Genomic DNA, 17562 nt, shown 5'->3' with positions numbered 1-17562 from the left:
CATTCATGATCATTTTTATCCTCGCTTTCAGCCACAGCTGTCCTGTTTTTGGCTCGGTGGATGTCTTAATTTAATCTTTTTAAGCGTTCTGGTCAGTTATTGTAAGTAAATGTGTGCTGCTCACATTTGATATCTAAATGATTCGACTGTAATCTGAGCAGAATATATATATTTTTGATGGTTAAATGAATAAAAAACCCAGGTGGAAACAAATGCTCAGCCTGAGCTGTAATCTGAGTGCAAAAATTCACAAATCTTGTGCTAAAGTGACACTTTCCACTTTTCCTTATCTGATGAAATATGAAATGAAAGATTCCTATTGGCGCAAAAATTTGCTCCACTTGAACATTCATTGCTCTGACAGGAATGCAGATCCTCTGTGATTGATATTATTTTGCTCCAGGGTCCCTCCATCCTCCAAACGTCTTCTCCAAGTAGCAAGCCACAGCGAGGGTCAGATGGTCCTGCAGCTTTCCAGAGACGACCTGCACCCCCAGAGGCAGGCCCTCCTCACCCAGACCCAGAGGACACTGGGTCACCGGTAGCCCCAGGATGTTCATGATACCTGATGGATGAGAGAACCAAGTTCGTGATCACTTTAATCTGCATCTTTTGCTAAATCTGGGTCACTAACCGGTGTAGGCGAAGTCAAAAGGTCTGAAGAGCGGGTTGTGGTGTTTGGGTGCCACTCTGGGGTGTGAGGGGTAAAGTAAAACACCGTCATGTGCGAGCAGCTTGTCGAGCTCCTCCTGCAGCTTTTCTTTTTGCTGGATGGCCAAGGATGTTGATTTAGACAAGCGCGTCTTTTCCATGAGGCCCACGGCTGAAGAGAAAACAAGTCAGTTCTCAGGTTAGCTACTGACAGCCACAGCTTGACATACATCTAAAAACTGAAGCACTAACAAATGTCAGACAATTGTTTTTCTTACTGATGGCGGCCATCGTATGGTCCGATTTTCCCATCATCCATTTCAGCAGCTCCCAGAACGGCCACTTTGGTCGACCAGGTTCCCCCATCAGCTCAGTGAAGGCCACAGGAGGCTGAAGGAGGAGACAAACATTTAGCATCCATTTATGAGTCCAAGCTTGTGGAAATCGTGATCATTTCTTCAATGTTCCAACACTTGTTTCACACCAAGAAGTCATTGCAAGGATGTGAAAATAATTTAAGGGATTAACCTACGGGCTTCAGAGTAAACAAGAGAGGGTGTCAAACTGAAGATAAAACCACACAGAGAGGCCTCGACTCTAGTTGGACAAATAAAGCAAATTGTTTAAATTAGAGGAACTTCTGTTGACAAGAAATGACGTGTTTTCAGAAGTGCTGGGCTTGCACGGGTTTGGTATGTGTGTGTGTGTGTGTGTTTTATTTGTGTGGTATAGAGGCTGGCAGCTAAGGAGATTAGGGGGATTTCTGGGCAGCAGACTACAATAAGGGCTGTGACTAAGAGACCTGCTTCCTGTTAGCCTTATTAACCGGAGAGGCAGTTAACCACCAACAAGCTGACCAACACACTCGCCAATTAATTTTTCAGTAAAGTCCATGATATCATCTCAGATTCTGGTTCTCTAATGGCAAGCTCTCAGAGCCTCTCCAGTCATGTTTCCTGAAGCAGCACTGGACAGAGACTGCTCTGGTAAAGGTCTACAATCATCTGATGGCTGCAGAAGCAGGAAGGCTCTATCGTGGTTCTGCTGGACCTCAATGAGACTTTGGACACAGTGGATCACAACATCCTATTGAACAGGCTACATTTTCTGGTTTCCATCTCTGGTTCTACATTAGACAGGCTCTCTGATTATCTTTCAAACTGAGGTTTCTCAGTGAAGGCTGAAACCATTTCCTCAGGGACTGTGGGGTCCCACAAGGCTCTGTTCTAGGACCTCCATTATTTTATTTCTATATTACCATGAAAATTAAACTAAATGATTTATACAGCATAAGCCATTTTTTCAAGACACACCATGCTGTAAAATTAGTGTAACATTACTACTACGGTGTGTCTTATAAACTCGCCATGCCGACATGGCGTTGCGTGAATTTTGCAGCATTCGTTATGTCTCGCTTGATGGTATTGCAGTAGACGTCTACGGTGATTGCGCCATGGCGCAACAGAGGGAGATGTTATGATTACGTGGGGATCACCGCCGTGAAATGCGGGGCACATGAGGGCTCCAAGGAAAGAGGCCACAGTGGGAAACACACTTGTGCAGGCAAGGGTACCGCCGTGACATGCAAGGCACAAGAGGTCCCCACAATGAAGGGCCACATATGCAGGCCAAAGCCTGTTGGGCCCCTACATGGCCCCAAATGATGGGGCCCGCATGTGCCCTACATTTCACGACAGCTGTGGGTCCTACTGTGGACAATCCTTTGTGGGCCTTGTTTTTGCCCAGAAAGATGCCACACGGGGGCCCTAACAGGCACGTTTGCTGGGCTTTAACTACCGTCATTCGTTATTTCTCAGACATCACTTCTAAGTTCATAATATTCAGCTGTACATGTGCTTCAGTATGGCCACCTCTGTCCTCTGATGTAGATCAGTAACTGATAGTCCAGCCACTTTCTTGTTCTGAATGCCAACAAGCCAAGCTTAGCCCACGAAACCTAGGAGTTATCTTTGATTTCAAGTTAAGATTCAATTCACGAGGTCCTGCCCCAAGTAGAGGAGTTTAAGTATCTCAGGGTCTTTGTTCACGAGTGAGGGAAAACTGGAGCGTGAGATCGATAGGTGGATTGGTGCTGCATCTGCAGTACTGTGGGTGTTGTTCAATCTGTCGTGTTGAAGAGAGAACTGATCGCCTGAAGGCAAAGCTTTCGATTTACCGGTCGATCTACATTCCTACCCTCACCTATGGTCACGAGCTTTGGGTAGTGACCGAAAGAATGAGAATGAGTACAAGCAGCCAAAATGAGTTTTCTCCTCAGGGTGGCTGGGCTCTCCCTTAGAGATAGGGAGTGAGAAACTCAGTCATCCGGGAGGGGCTCGGAGTAGACCTGTTGCTTCCCCATATCGAGAGGAGTCAGTTGAGGTGGCTCGAACATCTGGTAAGGCTGCCTCCTGGACGCCTCCCTGGTGAGGTGTTCCGGACACGTCCAACCAGGAGAAGGCCAAAAGGAAGACCCAGGACACGCTGGAAAGAATACGTCTCACGGCTGGTCAGGGAACGCCTTAGGATTCCCCCAGAGGAGCTGGTCCAAGTGGCTGGGGAGAGGGTAGTCTGGGCCTCCCTGCTTAGAGTACTGCCCCCACAACCCGAACCCAGATAAGCGGCCAAAAATGGATTGATGGATGGATTTATACTCATCAAGTCCATCTCCTGTTCCTGTTTCTTTCACGAGAAACATCTGAAAACACCGTAAAATGGTTTCTACTGCAGATCTGGAAACAATAACCCATGCCTTTGTGGCATCATGTTTAATGTCTACTTTAACCAGTCTTAAAAAAATCGTCTCTCTCATGCCTTCAAGCCATTCAGAATGCAGCAGCAGACCAACATCACACATTCTACACCCCTGAATTGAATTGAATTTATTGTCTTTATGCAAAAGAAAGCATAACGAGATTACTTGGCCCTCATCTGACACAGTGCCACAAACAACACATGTAAAAGCCACATAATCAAAAACAACTTTACTACAAAGAACACTAAAATGATCAATAAGATATTAAAAATATAATTGGCTAAAAAACATCAACCGTAAATATACCTGAAAACACTGTCAGTCAGTGGAGGGGGGGGGGGGGCAAACTCTTTCTCTTAAAAGAACATAATGAAGGAGGCCCACCCTGTGATCACATCGAACCATTTAAAAATCTCACTGCCCACAGGTAAAAGCTGTCCTTCAGTCTATTGGTTCTGCACCTCAGGGACCTGAAACGTCTCCCTGATGGGAGCAGTTGTAAATGGCAATGTCCTGGATGAGAAGAGTCTGCTATGATCTGTTGAGCTCTACTCAGACCTCTGGAGCTGGCGATGTTCTCTAGGGTGAGCAGTGGGCGTCCGATTATTTTTTCCGACGATCTGATGAACCCTCTGCATGGCCTTCTTGTCTGCTGCTGAACAGGCTGCAAACCACACGGTAATGGAGTACCCCAGCACTGATTCAATGGCAGCCCTATAAAAAGACACCAACAGCCTCTCCTCAAGATGGTTTCTCTTCAACACTTGTAGGAAGTAGAGCCTCTGCCGAGCTTTCTTGACTGTTGCTGAAGTATTTGTTGTCCACTTCAGGTCCTCTTGAAGGTGTGTCCCTAGGAACTTCAATGTGGCTCTACACTAGCTCCCTGTAGGATTTTGAATCAGTTTCAAAGTGCTCCTGACTACCTACAGACCTCTGAACAGCCAGGCACCTGACAGATTTATCCCCACATATGGCCTTATGCAGCCTACAATCCACGTCCCAAAGCCTGCTAGCTGTTCCTCACACTAGGCTTAGAACTAAGAACAAAAGTCCATCTCAGTACTTTGTTATATACCTTTTGTTGGCAATAACAGAGGTCAAACTTTTTCTACAAGTCTTCACCAGGTTTTCACACTTGCTGGTATTTTGGCCCATTCCTCCTTGCAGGTCTTCTCTAGAGCAGTGATGTTTTGGAGCTGTTGCTGGGCAACACGGACTTCCGACTCCATCCAAAGACTTTTTTATGGGGTTGAAATCTGGAGACTGGCTAGGCCACTCCAGGACGGTGAAATGCAACTTACAAAGCCAGTCCTTCATTACCCAGGCGGTGTATTTTTTGGATCATTGTCATGCTGAAAGACCCAGCCACATTTTATCTCCACTGGCCTTGCTGATGGAAGGAGGTTGTCACTCAAAATCTGACGATACATGGCCCCATTCATTCTTTCCTTTACACGGATCAGTCGTCCTGGTCCCTTTGCTGGTGGTGGTCGGAGGGACTGGTGGCGCCAGTGCTCGGCAGCCTTGCCTCTGTCAGTGCGCCCCAGGGCAGCTGTGGCTACATTGTAGCCCATCACAATCAGTGTGTGATTGCATGTGTGAATGGGTGAATGATACACTGTAGTGTAAAGCACTTTGGAGTCCTTACTCTGAGAGGCGCTATACAAGTGTGGGTCATTTATCATTTGCAAAAAAACAGCCCCAAAGCATGATGTTTCCACCTCCATGCATTACAGTAGGTATGGGCTTCTTAGGATGCAACACAGCTTTCTTTCTCTTCCAAACAAGACAAGCGGAGTTTTTAACAAAAGTTCTATTGTTGTTTCATCTGACCATATGACATTCTCCCAATCCTCTTCTGGATCATCCAGACGCTCTCTAGCAAACTCCAGATGGCCACTGCAGGATTTGAGTCCCTGGCAGCGTAGCGTGTTACTGATGGTAGCCTTTGTAGCTTTGGTCGCAGCTCACTGCAGGTCATTCACTAGGTCCCACCTTGTTATTAGGGGATTTTTGTTCAACGTTCTTGTGATCATTTTGACCACGCAGGGTGAGATTTTGCATTCTCTGATCGAGGAAGATTATCAGTGGTCTTATAGGTCTTCTACTTTCTAATAATTGCTCCCACAGTTGATTTCTTCACACCAAGCTGCTTACCGATTGCTGATTCAGACTTCCCATCCCGGTGCGGTCTACAAATTTGTTTCTGGTGTCCTTTGACAGCTCGTTGGTCTTGGCCATAGTGGAGTTTGGACTGTGACTGTTTAAGGTTGTGGACAGGTGTCTTTCATACCGATTATAAGTTCCAACAGGTGCCTTTAATACAAGTGGAGGACAGAGGAGCCTCTTTTGATAGTTACACATCTGGATTGGCACAGACCAGACCCGGAAGGGTTAGTTTAGTTCAAATCAGGGTCACCTTTGCATGTTCCTGGCCGTCCCAACCCTTTTTTCCAGACCTCCTCTGTGGGATCGAGGTGGCACTACAGACCGATTGGCTGGCTGAAATTCTCGCCTACTCACTCCGACTGGCGAGTACAATCAGCCAGCGAGGGCTTGCCACATGCGCGATTCATTTTCATTCTGGTTGCTGTCCAATAAACAGCCGTCTGTAGCACGGAGCTCCTGCTCCGGCACGGCGGCAGACGGTGGGAAGGATGATGAAAGGAGAGCAGTGTGTGTGTGTGTGTCCCTCACTCTGTCCTCCTCTGCTGCGGCAGTGGTAATGAGAACATGCACAGCAGTATCAGTGAGAGAACAGGGAGCAAATTAATGAAATAATGTGGTTCAGAGTCTCCAAAACAACACAGCTCACACCCGCCTTTAGGACACCACAGATTTTCCTGTGTCTTTAATGCTGCCCTTGTGCTCAGGGATTTCTGCATTCTTGAGAAGTACTTGGGAACCATATATGAATAAAAACTGCCCGTACGAGCCTGAACCTACGCGACCGAATCCGATCGTACGGACCCAAATGTTAAAGTGCCATTATAGAAGAAGTTACAGGTCTGCGAGAGCCCAGAAATATTGATTTTAGGAGACCAAATTCTTGTTTTCCACCATAGATTGCAAATAAATTCTTTAAAAATCAGAGAATCTGATTTTCAGGATATATTTTCTCATTTTGTCTCTTAGAGGTCTACCTATGATGAAAATTACAGGCCTCTCATCTTTTTAAGTGAGAGAACTTGCACAATTTTGCCCCACTGTATTTATAATTTTAATTTAATCCTACAAGGTACATTACTACGGTCTCCAGGTGGATTATTTTAAATCCTTTGAAACTTTTTTCATGACAGAGCTACATTTCACAAATCCGAGCAGGCACTAGTGTGCTGGAGCACAGGTGGACCTACTTTTCCATCCTTGTCAGGAAGAACCATGAACGTGTCCCAGATCTCAGTGCTGTAGCAGAGCTCAGGTAAATGCAACTGTTGGACTTTCACTCCCAGATCTGCCTCCAGATGCTCCACCACCTGCAGAGCATCACATTAAAACCCCAAACCAGTGAAAAAAAAGCAGATTTCCTGAACGCGTTTAGCCAAATATAGAGGCAAAAGTAAGTGGAGACCTTCTTCTGAATATCCAAGAGCTCTTTGCTGACAGGGTTTGAGTACATAGAGCCGCCGTCATGAGGGATGGAGAAAAACCTCAGCTTCTTCAGGTCCACCTCCGTGTTTAAAGACAACCTACAGTCATACACGGAGCTTATTAGAGTGCTAATGACATCACAGCTTTATCACTTTTTACTGCGGGTGGGTGTGTCCTGTAATCAGGCCAAGGTCCGCGCAAACAAGCCTGATCTGTGTGCACTCTTAACGGATTTACAATTCAAACAATAAAAGTGACAAACTCTGAAGATGATTCACATCTGTGTGAACTCATTCCTCTGAGGGTTTTATTTTTTTTTTTAAGATTGTAGATTTATCAAATTCCTTTCTCTTGTACACCCAGTAGTTCATGTTTTTATTCTTCGTGTTCAGGTGTACATGATGCTTTTTAATGAAAACTGCACCTCATAGGAGAGGTACTCACAATTTCACTGTAATGTCTCCCCATGAGGTAGGGCTGCACAATAGATCTTAAATATATCGTTATCGCGATATCAGCATGTGCAATACGCGTATCGCAAAGAACAGATAAATATCGCAATGAATGGTCAACGCAAATGTTTGCTACACATAATGCATTCTGTCAATCAAACTGAAGCACAATGGGTTTTTTTTGCGGCACTTAATTTTGATGGTTAGCTAACACCTGAGTTAGCTTTGCTCTGCTCTTTCTGCCGATTCTGCTTTTCCCGGGATCCACTGATTGCCTTTTCTTGTTCATTTTCTTTTTCCCCTTCCTCACATCCTTTGCTTTTCTCATTTTTGTCTTTTTTTTTTATTTATTTGTTTTTGATTATTTTTGTTCATGAGTTAAGTTTTTATTTATCGCACATAATATCATCATCACAGTATTAATCACTGTTATCGCATATCGCAGGTTTTCCTAATATTGTGCAGTCCTGCCATGAAATGGCAGTTCATTCATTGGAAAAAATACTAACTCATTATAAACTTCCTCATGCTTGCACTGAAATAGCCACATTTGAATTTCAGAATTTACAGACCTTAAAGGGGCATTATGGAAGTTTGACAGCCAAAACATGTATAGAAATAATAAATTTCTTCTTCATACATTCTCCTGCAATGCCCTGGTCCTGTAGAATTAGCCCTGGCATTTTTACTATGATTGCCTGTTTTTCTGTAAAATCATAGAAAAAGAGAGCTGCTCGGGTCGAGCAGGCTGCTTCATGCGCGTTCACGCTCAGGCATAGCCCGTAGCATTTGCTATCCGTAGCTTTAGCAGCAGAGAGTGAGAGGTAGTGCTCCTAACGCCTAGTGACGAACCTAGCTACATTTCTGAGGACCCTTAGCTACTTTCTTCTAGATAATTCCTGCAAATTAGCAACAAAATAGCCATTTTCGCTCCGAACTGTTCTTTGAATGTTGTTTCAGCTGTCATCAAGGATATAAATTTTACAGATACCAAAGACGTCGTTGGTTCTTTAGCTCACCTAGTTAGGCATCAGACTCTCGTGCAGGAGACCTGGGTTTGATTCTGGGTGTGAACATAGTTTATTTAGAGTTTCTTTTTTACATTAATGGTATTTTTTTTTTACAGTAAGATGCCCAAATTTTTATTTGAGACTCGCCGAACGGCGTTGAATTCACAGATAAAAAAGTTGTGGGTTCAACTTTCATTTTGGAACAATTTTTCAAGCAAGGGAAGGGAATGATCTGAGCATGCAGGAGGACTGACCCATCATAAACCTTTAATAAATTAGCTGCGCGTTCTCCTGTCCTCTGTCCTCCGGGCCCTACACACACACAAACACACACACACACACACACACACACACACACACACACACACACACACACACACACACACACACACACACACACACACACACACACACACACACGTGGGACTGTCTCAGCTGTTATTTTCGTTAAGGAGTGTGCACGTACAGCATGCGCGTCTCGTGCACGAGCCTCCTATTGAAGCTGCCATTACGCTTTTGGCCTGAGGGGGCAATCGCGAGCATAAAAATTCAAAACTCCGTAAAGTCCCTTTAATAAAATGCTATAAAGGCAACCTTATATGGGCATCTTCCCACCTTGTTGTATTTAATATAAACAAGCTGCTATAATAAATCTAAAGCAAGCCAATAAAACCATTGCGTTACAACAGCAAGCAGCGGAGATCTTACTTGTGAACATTGGGTCCTGCCATTATCTGGAGCATGGGCAGCAGGTCTTCAGCATAGCGGCACATTGGGCCTGAGCTGAGGAACTCGTGCTGTCTCCCAGAGATGGGAGGGTACTGGTTCTCACAGGACACGACACCTGAGAGACAGCAAAGGTTTGGTTCTGATCACTCTTTCATACAAACCTCCTACGATTTGAAGACTCTTGATTTGCAGTTACGAAAGGTCTTCAAAGCAGCTTTTAGTTGACAGAAAACCTTATGAAGAATAAAAATTTTACAGGCAAATTTATTTTAGCACCGCTTTTGTTCCCGCTTGATTTCTAATTCCTGTGTTTCTCTTTCATTTGGTCTGTTCCCGATTCATTTATACACTCTTTAGTTCTGAAGGAGGCTACGAAATCACAGACTGATGGTGGCCTGGCTTTGTTGCTACTGGACTTGTAAGTACCAACATTTTTTATCCAACAGTGTGGATCTTTTTAATTTGTGGCGTATTTATTATCAGTTATTATCAGTTGGCTCGTGTTAGCGTTAGCTTGTTGTTAGCACTAGCTACAGCTGGCTGCAGCAGGGTTGTTTACAACTGCTGTAATTCCACCTTCAACCAGTAGGAGGGAGAAACAGGAAAACATATTTAGTGTTTTTAAGATGACTAGACTGTTTAGTTCTGTAGCAGGAAAATACTTTTAGCCCAGTGCACTAAACTCATCGTAGGGCTGGGCGATATGGCGTAAAATCAATATCACGATATATTGAGGATTTCTCCTTGATAATGATAAATGGACGATAACGGCAGGCATGCGCAGAAACAAAAGTTGCCCACTAGATGGGGCTGTCACATGTTACGTTGAGTCATAGGCCGTGTTCGAGATGAGCCAGTTCTGCGCAGATTAGACCAGCGGTGATCGGCGAGCAGTGCATGCCGGTTAGATTTGTGTCCGACTTGACGCCGACTTGCTCTGACGTCATGCATACGTAGGCAACGATAACCTCGTGAGATCAAGGCGGCCACAGATTTTGGAGCAAGGCACTGCAGTTGCTCTCCCTCAGCTACAAAACCTAGAGGATGATGGGAAACGCCTGGCTCTCACCTGATCTAAGATCTGATTGGTTCATATTTTGATCCGAACATCCGGTGATAGAACATGAAATGTTAGTTGGTCACATGTATTCTGTAAATCATGTAACGTTGATGATGACAACTATATAGGCCATAAAGAGAAATGTGTTTTGTATTCTTTTGTCACGTTTCCTATGAGCACACTAAACCTACAGCTGCTAACCTTTACTTATTATTACAGTCATGTTTTCATATAGAATATATGATATCCACAAGCACGTGAGGATGTGTTTCAGCTGCTAACAGGCACCAGAATTAAAATAAATAATTAAACAAGTATGAACTCTAACGGGATATCTTCAGCTATCGTCACCCCCGAGCTATACATGTAGGGAAATCTGTCCGACTTAAACGCCGGCTTTCAGCCACTCCCCCGGCTGCTTCCGTCTGCTCTCGTCTGTTTTCCAGGCGAGGCGCAGCTCAACTCGAACACGGCCATAGTTTTACGTGACTCAAGGAGCTACAGCTTCTTAAAGGGACATGAACGTAGCCAGCCTACACACATCTTTTCATTTTTGTATTAGCTAATTTTTTGACATGGGAAAATTGATCACGATAAGAGTCAGAAATTTCGATAACGATTCCTTTTCGATTTACTTTACTCATCGTCATGCATACATTAAAAATGACTAAAGCGATGATTGAGCGTGAGGCAGAAAGCGCCCAACCTGGAGTGGTTTTGTGGCCAAATATCCCGTTGAAGAAACATGGTATCCGGATGCTGCCGCCGATGTCTGAGCCCACGCCAATCACAGCTCCTGCTCCTCCAAGTATGCTGCCCTCCCCTCCTGAGAAACAGCAGGATAAAAAGATTCGAAGCCAAATCAAAGCTACACCATTTGTTAATGGTAGCATCTAATATCAGGGTTTATGCATAGGAGCAGCAGTTAACCTGAGCTTCCTCCTGGTATCCTCTCCAGGTCGTATGGGTTCTTGGTAATCCCGTAGAGATGGTTGTGGGACTCGAACCACATGCACAGCTCGCTGGTGTTGGTCACCCCCAGTGGGATGGCACCCGCTCTCTTTAGGAGGACCACAAGTGGTGCATCGACGGAAGCTATGATTCGTCTCCTGGAGACCAGACCAGCGGTGTGGGGCATGCCTGCACACATGGACACAAACCGAACAGATAGAGTAAAGTCTGATGCTGATGTTTGGGTGTGGAAGTAGGCTGGCAGTACCAGATGTTGGTTTTTAAACTCATCATGCCAAAGGTACAGCAAGGGAATTAGGTTTCAGGAAATTACCCTGGAGGGAGAAGGACTCTTTGACAGACAGGGGGACACCCAGTAAAGGCAGCCGGTCCTCCAGCACCTCCTCTCCTCCAGTCTCCTCCTCAATCAGCTTATCCACCTGAGCAGCTTCCTGGAGAGCAGCGGCAAACCTGGACAAAAAAATAAATAAACACACACACACACACACATTCAGTTTGATTTTTATTCAAACGAGTTCAACATCAGAGTGGAAACTGATAACTAGGACAGAATAGTATATTTTCTAGGCTAAGAAGAGGAAACAGAAGTACAGCATCAGCTGAGATTTCTTGCCTGTCTTTCACAACAGCATTCAGGAAGGGGTTAACCTCTTGGATCCGGTCTATGTAGGCCTGCACCACCTCCACACTGGAAACCTGTAGAAACACAAACGTTTTGGATCACACCAGAATTAGTTACAATGGGGAATAAAAAAACACGTAAAAGCTAAATTAGTGTTTATTTTTACTTCAAAGAGAAGGATTTTTTTCCAGCTTCCTTTGAAATTAGATGTTGTAACAATATTAGAGGATTAGGGATGAAACTTTTCTGTTTTAATTATTTATTAATTAATGAATAAAGTCTATATTATAGAGAAGATGACAGCAAAATTACAAAGAAAAGCGGATGTTTTTGAAGCAAGGTGGAAACCAATAATGCAAATAATGGCAGAGCCCTGACCCCTTTGGACAGGATCTCTTCTCTCATGTGTTATTTCGGTTTGGTTCGTTTTATGTGGGGTTGTTTAGTTATAGGGGGTTATTACGGAGAGCGGGGAGGTTTGATCTCAGATAAGTGGAAAAATAAAATGTGTAGTAAAAAATATGGGGAAATGACAATCTAGCATAAATGACAATGGAACATAAGGAATAAATAACGCACTAAAACACAAGGGATTAAGGGACATTTTGTCCCCAGGATAACATAATTTAACCGTTTAACTGTTATAGTTTATTAAGTAAAATCAGAAAAATCCTTTCTACATCAGAAAGTCCTCACAGGATCTTATTTTATTATTGTCACCACCTCATCTTAAACTTTTCTGACATTTCTGCGTCGGGATGAATCTGATCTCTTCTGTTAACATGAACACTGTTTTCTGTTTTAACGGTTGTTTTCATTGAGGATCCACGTGGGAACAAGGGTGTCATTCAACAGGTGTAACAGCCACACCTGAAGACCTTGCGGCAACTGAATTGATAACATTCCTGTGGACAGGAACAGGGTTTCCGCCTCATTAATAATAAAACACATTAGTAATGTGAGGCACATGTAAGTAAACACCAGCATAAGAAGTGTCTTCCGGACAGCTCGACTAGCTAAACTTGCTTTTTTTCTAGGCACACACACCTCTTTGCGCCGGATCTTCTTCGCGAGCTGCGTCGCTGACAGCAGCAGCAGCGGGTTGCTGACGGGCGGCAGCCTCTTGGTAGCAGCCGGTCTCCGAGAGAAGAGCTGAAAAAGCATGAAGAGAAACCCCACGAAGGCTTTGAAGAACCATATCTGAGCCTTCTGCAGGCGGCTCAGGGCCATGTTTCCACCAGGGCGAGAAGAGGACGGAAGGTCAACGGCTGCTGGAGCGCTTTGACGGACCTTTTGATGCTCAGCGGCAGTTAGTCAAGATGGCGAAGGTAAGGGAGGACGGAGGCCGAAACCGGATGTAAGGTGCTTGATTTCAAAATAAAAGGTTTAATGATTAATAGGAGCACAATTCTCCTCCCTTTCCGGTCGGCTCATAGGTCCCCGGAAGAAAGATAACATGAATGCAAGTCAATGGGTCTAAAAGAGCTATTTTCTTATCCACTTTGCATTTTTCCTTGGATCGCACATGTTGTACTTCAATTTAAATGAAAAGTAATATGTGTTTTGATCATGTCTGTCATGTACTTTGAGATTTATCAGCTTGTAAAAATGTGTAAATACCATACAAGTTATATGTCGGCACGAATCTCATCTCCACCAACAAAGCAGCTACTTTCCACGTGGCAAGATTTATTGTGGTTCTTTCCTCCTGAAGGAAGATTCAAAGCTCGCTAAACGTAAAGCCATTTTCCCTCAGCTCTCCTCCGTGTCTGGTTCAATGACGTCAACACATTTGTAGTTCTACACGTATTTTCACTCAAAACCTAGAATAATTTTAGCTGCCGTTTCTTGGTATCAAAATGTATTTTTAAAATTCACAGATATCGTCGTCGTCTTCCTCCGCTTATCCGGGTCTGGGTCGCGGGGGCAGCATCCCAACTAGGGAGCTCCAGACCGTCCTCTCCCCGGCCACCTCCACCAGCTCCTCCGGCAGGACTCCAAGGCGTTCCCGGACCAGATTGGAGATGTAACCCCTCCAACGCGTCCTGGGTCGACCCGGGGGCCTCCTGCCGGCAGGACATGCCCGAAACACCTCCCCGGGGAGGTGTCCAGGAGGCATCCTGACCAGATGCCCAAACCACCTCAACTGACTCCTTTTGATCCGGAGGAGCAGCGGTTCTACTCTGAGTCCCTCCTGAATGTCCGAGCTCCTCACCCTATCTCTAAGGCTGAGCCCGGCCACCCTACTGAGGAAACTCATTTCGGCCGCTTGTGTCCGCGATCTTGTTTTTTCGGTCATTACCCAAAGCTCATGACCATAGGTGAGGATTGGGACGTAGATCGACCGGTAATTCGAGAGCCTGGCTTTCTGGCTCAGCTCCCTCTTCCCCACGACAGATCGGCTCAGCGTCCGCATCACTGCAGACGCCGAACCAATCCTCCTGTCGATCTCCGATCCCTCCTACCCTCACTCGTGAACAAGACCCAGAGATACTTAAACTCCTCCACTTGAGGATTATATTGAAACTTATATGTATAAAATATAACGTTTTCTCACGCGTCATGTGACGTGACCGTCACGGTCAAGTGATGTAAGTCTGTTCAATTTGACCGTTTCTTTGACCAAAGAAGGACAGTGTCTAAGCAAGGCGTCTGGCCTTGCAAGGCGATGTCTTGCAAGGCCAGGCGCCTTGACATGGAGAAACACCCCTTGAAGTTGAAGGGCTGAAGAGCCAAGTACCAATGGGTGATCCGGGTTTTGGTGTCCTTCATCTGGTGGAGCCACTGCAGCAGTGAACACAAGTGGACTTGTCTTCATTGTCTTTGCTTTTTTAATTGGTCTTATTTTTGTCTATAAAATATGTTTTCTTTTTTTTCCCCATTTTCTTTCTTCTATGTAGCTAGGTAGCAAATCTTATGTCACTAGGCTGTTTTTTATTAGTGTGTTTTTATGTAGGTTTTGTTTTATTTGTTTGACTGTTTTTTTATTATTCATCCAGTAGAATGAATAGCAGATAATTTTAGCCTTTTAATGAACTTTGTGTATAAATTTTATGTGAAAATTAAAAATTTACATTTTACAAACACATACATCATGTGTTGTTCATTAACATGTACTGTCTAATTCAAATAAACAAACAATCAAAAAAAAGAACAGGGGGCGAAGGGCCAGATTCCCAGGAGATAAAACCGGAGTGCATTGACAATCAACCTGATGGCCAAACATTCTTGATGGTGCTCTTCCTTGATACCCTTTCCAACAGCTTCCTGCTGAGGTACAGCACCAGGCAGTTGGCCCCCCAGACCTGCTGTGACACAACTGCCCCCACTCCTCTGTCCGAGGCATACGTCTGTAGGGTAAAGGGGAGAAAGATGTCAAGCATGAATTACAATGTTGCAGAACAGAGGGCGTCCTTGATCCGATCAAAGGCCTGCTGTCAGGCCGAAGTCCAGGAGGTTGGGTCAGTGAGGGGAATGGTCAGTGTGGGGGGCAGGCTGGCCATAATTGCCTCAGTCTTGTCCACCTTGGGCTGCACTTGCCCGCTCCCCAGGAGGTACCCCAGGTACCTCACCTCCCGCTGTCTGACCATGCACTTTACAGGGCTGGCAGTCAACATGGCCTGCCTCATCGCCCCCAGCATAGCAGCGACCTGCCACACATGCTCTGCCCGGGTGTTGCTATGGATGATCACATCATCCAAATAAGTGGTAGCATATGCAGCGTGAGGTCGCAGTACAATGTCCATGAGGCGCTGGAAGGTGGCCAGGTCTCCAATGGCGCTTACACATTAGGGTCAGTACGGTTGGATACTGGACCGGAATTTGGTTTCACACCTGGATCAGACATGCATTTTCCATTCTGAGGTGACCCTTTTTTTCAGACCTCTTCCTCAGAGGTCTGACTAGGACGGAGGTGACACTACAGACTGATTGGATGTCTTATGTTCTCTTTTGGTTTTGCTTATTTGTTTTATGTGGGGATGCGGTTTCCCTTTAGGGGATTATTACAAAGAGCATGGAGGTTTGATCTTAGATAAGTGGAAATATAATAAATTGTATTATTAAGTGGGCTGCACAGTGGCTAGTGCGGTTGCCTTGCAGCAAGAAGGTTCTTGGTCTTTCTGCAAGGAGTTTGCATGTTCTCCCCTGTGCATGCATGGGTTCTCTCTGGGTACTCTGGCTTCCTCCCAAGGACACCTCGATGGACTGGCAGTCTGTCCAAGGTGTACCCCACCTGCTTGCCCGTTGACTGCTGGAGATAGGCACCAGCCCCGGGCCCTGCGATCGTGCATGGTCAAGCGGGTTCAGAAAATGGATGGATGTTTTATTAAGCATATATAAAGAAAGCATAAAAGGACTAAAAATGGGGGAAAGTGACAACCTAGCATAAATGACAAGGGAATAAGGGAAATAATAGGGACATTAAAAAATAATGTAACAAGCCTTATTATACATTTCTACACTCACCTAAATGATGATTAGGAACACCATACTAATATGGTGTTTGACCCCCTTCCGCCTTCAGAACTGCCTTAATTCTGCGTGGCATTGGTTCAACAAGGTGCTGAAAGCATTCTTTAGAAATGTTGGCCCACATTGATAAGATAGCATCTTGCAGTTGATGGAGATGTGTGGGATGCACATCCAGGGCACAAAGCTCCCGTTCCACCACATCCCAAAGATGCTTTATGGGGTTGAGGTCTGGTGACTGTGGGGGCCACTGTAGTTCAGTGAACTCATCGTCATGTTCAAGAAACCAATTAGAAATGATTGGAGCTTTATGACATGGTGCATTATCCTGCTGGAAATAGCCACCAGAGGATGGGTACATGGTGGTCATGAAGGGATGGACATGGTCAGAAACAATGCTCAGGTAGCCCGTGGCATTTAAACCATGCCCAGTTGGCACTAAGGGGCCTAAAGTGTGCCAAGTAAACACCCCCCACACCATTACACCTCCACCACCACCAGCCTGCACAGTGGTAACAAGGCATGATGGATCCATGTTCTCAATCTGTTTACGCCAAATTCTGACTCTACCATTTGAATGTCTCAATAGAAATTTAGACTCATCAGACCAGGCTACATTTTCCAGTCTTCAACTGTCAAATTTTGGTGAGCTCATGCAAACTGTAGCCTCTTTTTCCTATTTGTGGTGGAGACGAGTGGTACCCAGTGGAGTCTTCTTCTGTTGTAGCCCATCCGCCTCAAGGGTTAGGGTGCGGCTTCACAAATGCTGTGCTGCATTCCTTGGTTGTAACAAGTGCTTATTTCAGTCAAACTTGCTCTTCAATCAGCTTGAATCAGTCGGCCCATTCTCCTCTGACCTCTAGCATCAACAAGACATTGTGGCCCACAGGACTGCCGCATACTGGATGTTTTTCCCTTTTCACACCATTCTTTGTAAACCCTAGAAATGGTTGTGGGTGAAAATCCCAGTAACTGAGGAGATTGTGAAATACTCAGACTGGCCCGTCTGGCACCAACAACTATGCCACGCCCAAAATAGCTTAAGGCCCTGTCCACATGTAGCCGGGGATCTGCCAAAACGTAGATATTTTTCTACGTTTTGGCCTGTCATCCACACGAAAACGGAGTTTTTTCACACGAAAACGGATCTTTTTAAAAACTCCGGCCAAAGTGAAGATCTGCGTTTTCTCCGTTTTGGGTGTCTGCGTGTAGACAGACAAAACCGGAGTTTTAAGGTCCGCAACGTCACT

At 45.1% G+C, this 17562-nt stretch overlaps 2 protein-coding genes across 2 annotated transcripts in view; one reads left to right on the top strand and one right to left on the bottom strand.

Moving 5' to 3' along the window:
• Window positions 1-254: 254 nt before the first annotated feature.
• faah2b (fatty acid amide hydrolase 2b) lies at window positions 255-13072 on the bottom strand. Its single transcript, XM_015946765.3, has 11 exons — window positions 12890-13072; window positions 11834-11916; window positions 11534-11670; window positions 11179-11388; window positions 10955-11074; window positions 9168-9303; window positions 6978-7095; window positions 6763-6882; window positions 930-1041; window positions 635-823; window positions 255-565 (listed from the first exon to the last, which is right to left on the bottom strand). Exons 1-11 carry the CDS (start codon window positions 13070-13072, stop codon window positions 390-392), a joined length of 1584 nt encoding a protein of 527 aa, XP_015802251.3. The 3' UTR covers window positions 255-389.
• The window catches only part of tesk1b (testis associated actin remodelling kinase 1b), a 57297-nt gene continuing 52771 nt past the window's right edge, over window positions 13037-17562 (top strand). The window contains exon 1 of the mRNA XM_054747684.2: window positions 13037-13170. The gene's annotated coding sequence lies outside the window, so the exon portion shown is untranslated. The remainder of the gene's footprint in view (window positions 13171-17562) is intronic.

The sequence above is a fragment of the Nothobranchius furzeri genome, chromosome 2 (genome assembly GCF_043380555.1).
Source record: "Nothobranchius furzeri strain GRZ-AD chromosome 2, NfurGRZ-RIMD1, whole genome shotgun sequence".
Classification (NCBI taxonomy): domain Eukaryota; kingdom Metazoa; phylum Chordata; class Actinopteri; order Cyprinodontiformes; family Nothobranchiidae; genus Nothobranchius; species Nothobranchius furzeri.
The sequence above is the reverse complement of the archived record's forward strand: the minus strand, read 5'-3'. Positions and strand labels throughout refer to the sequence as shown.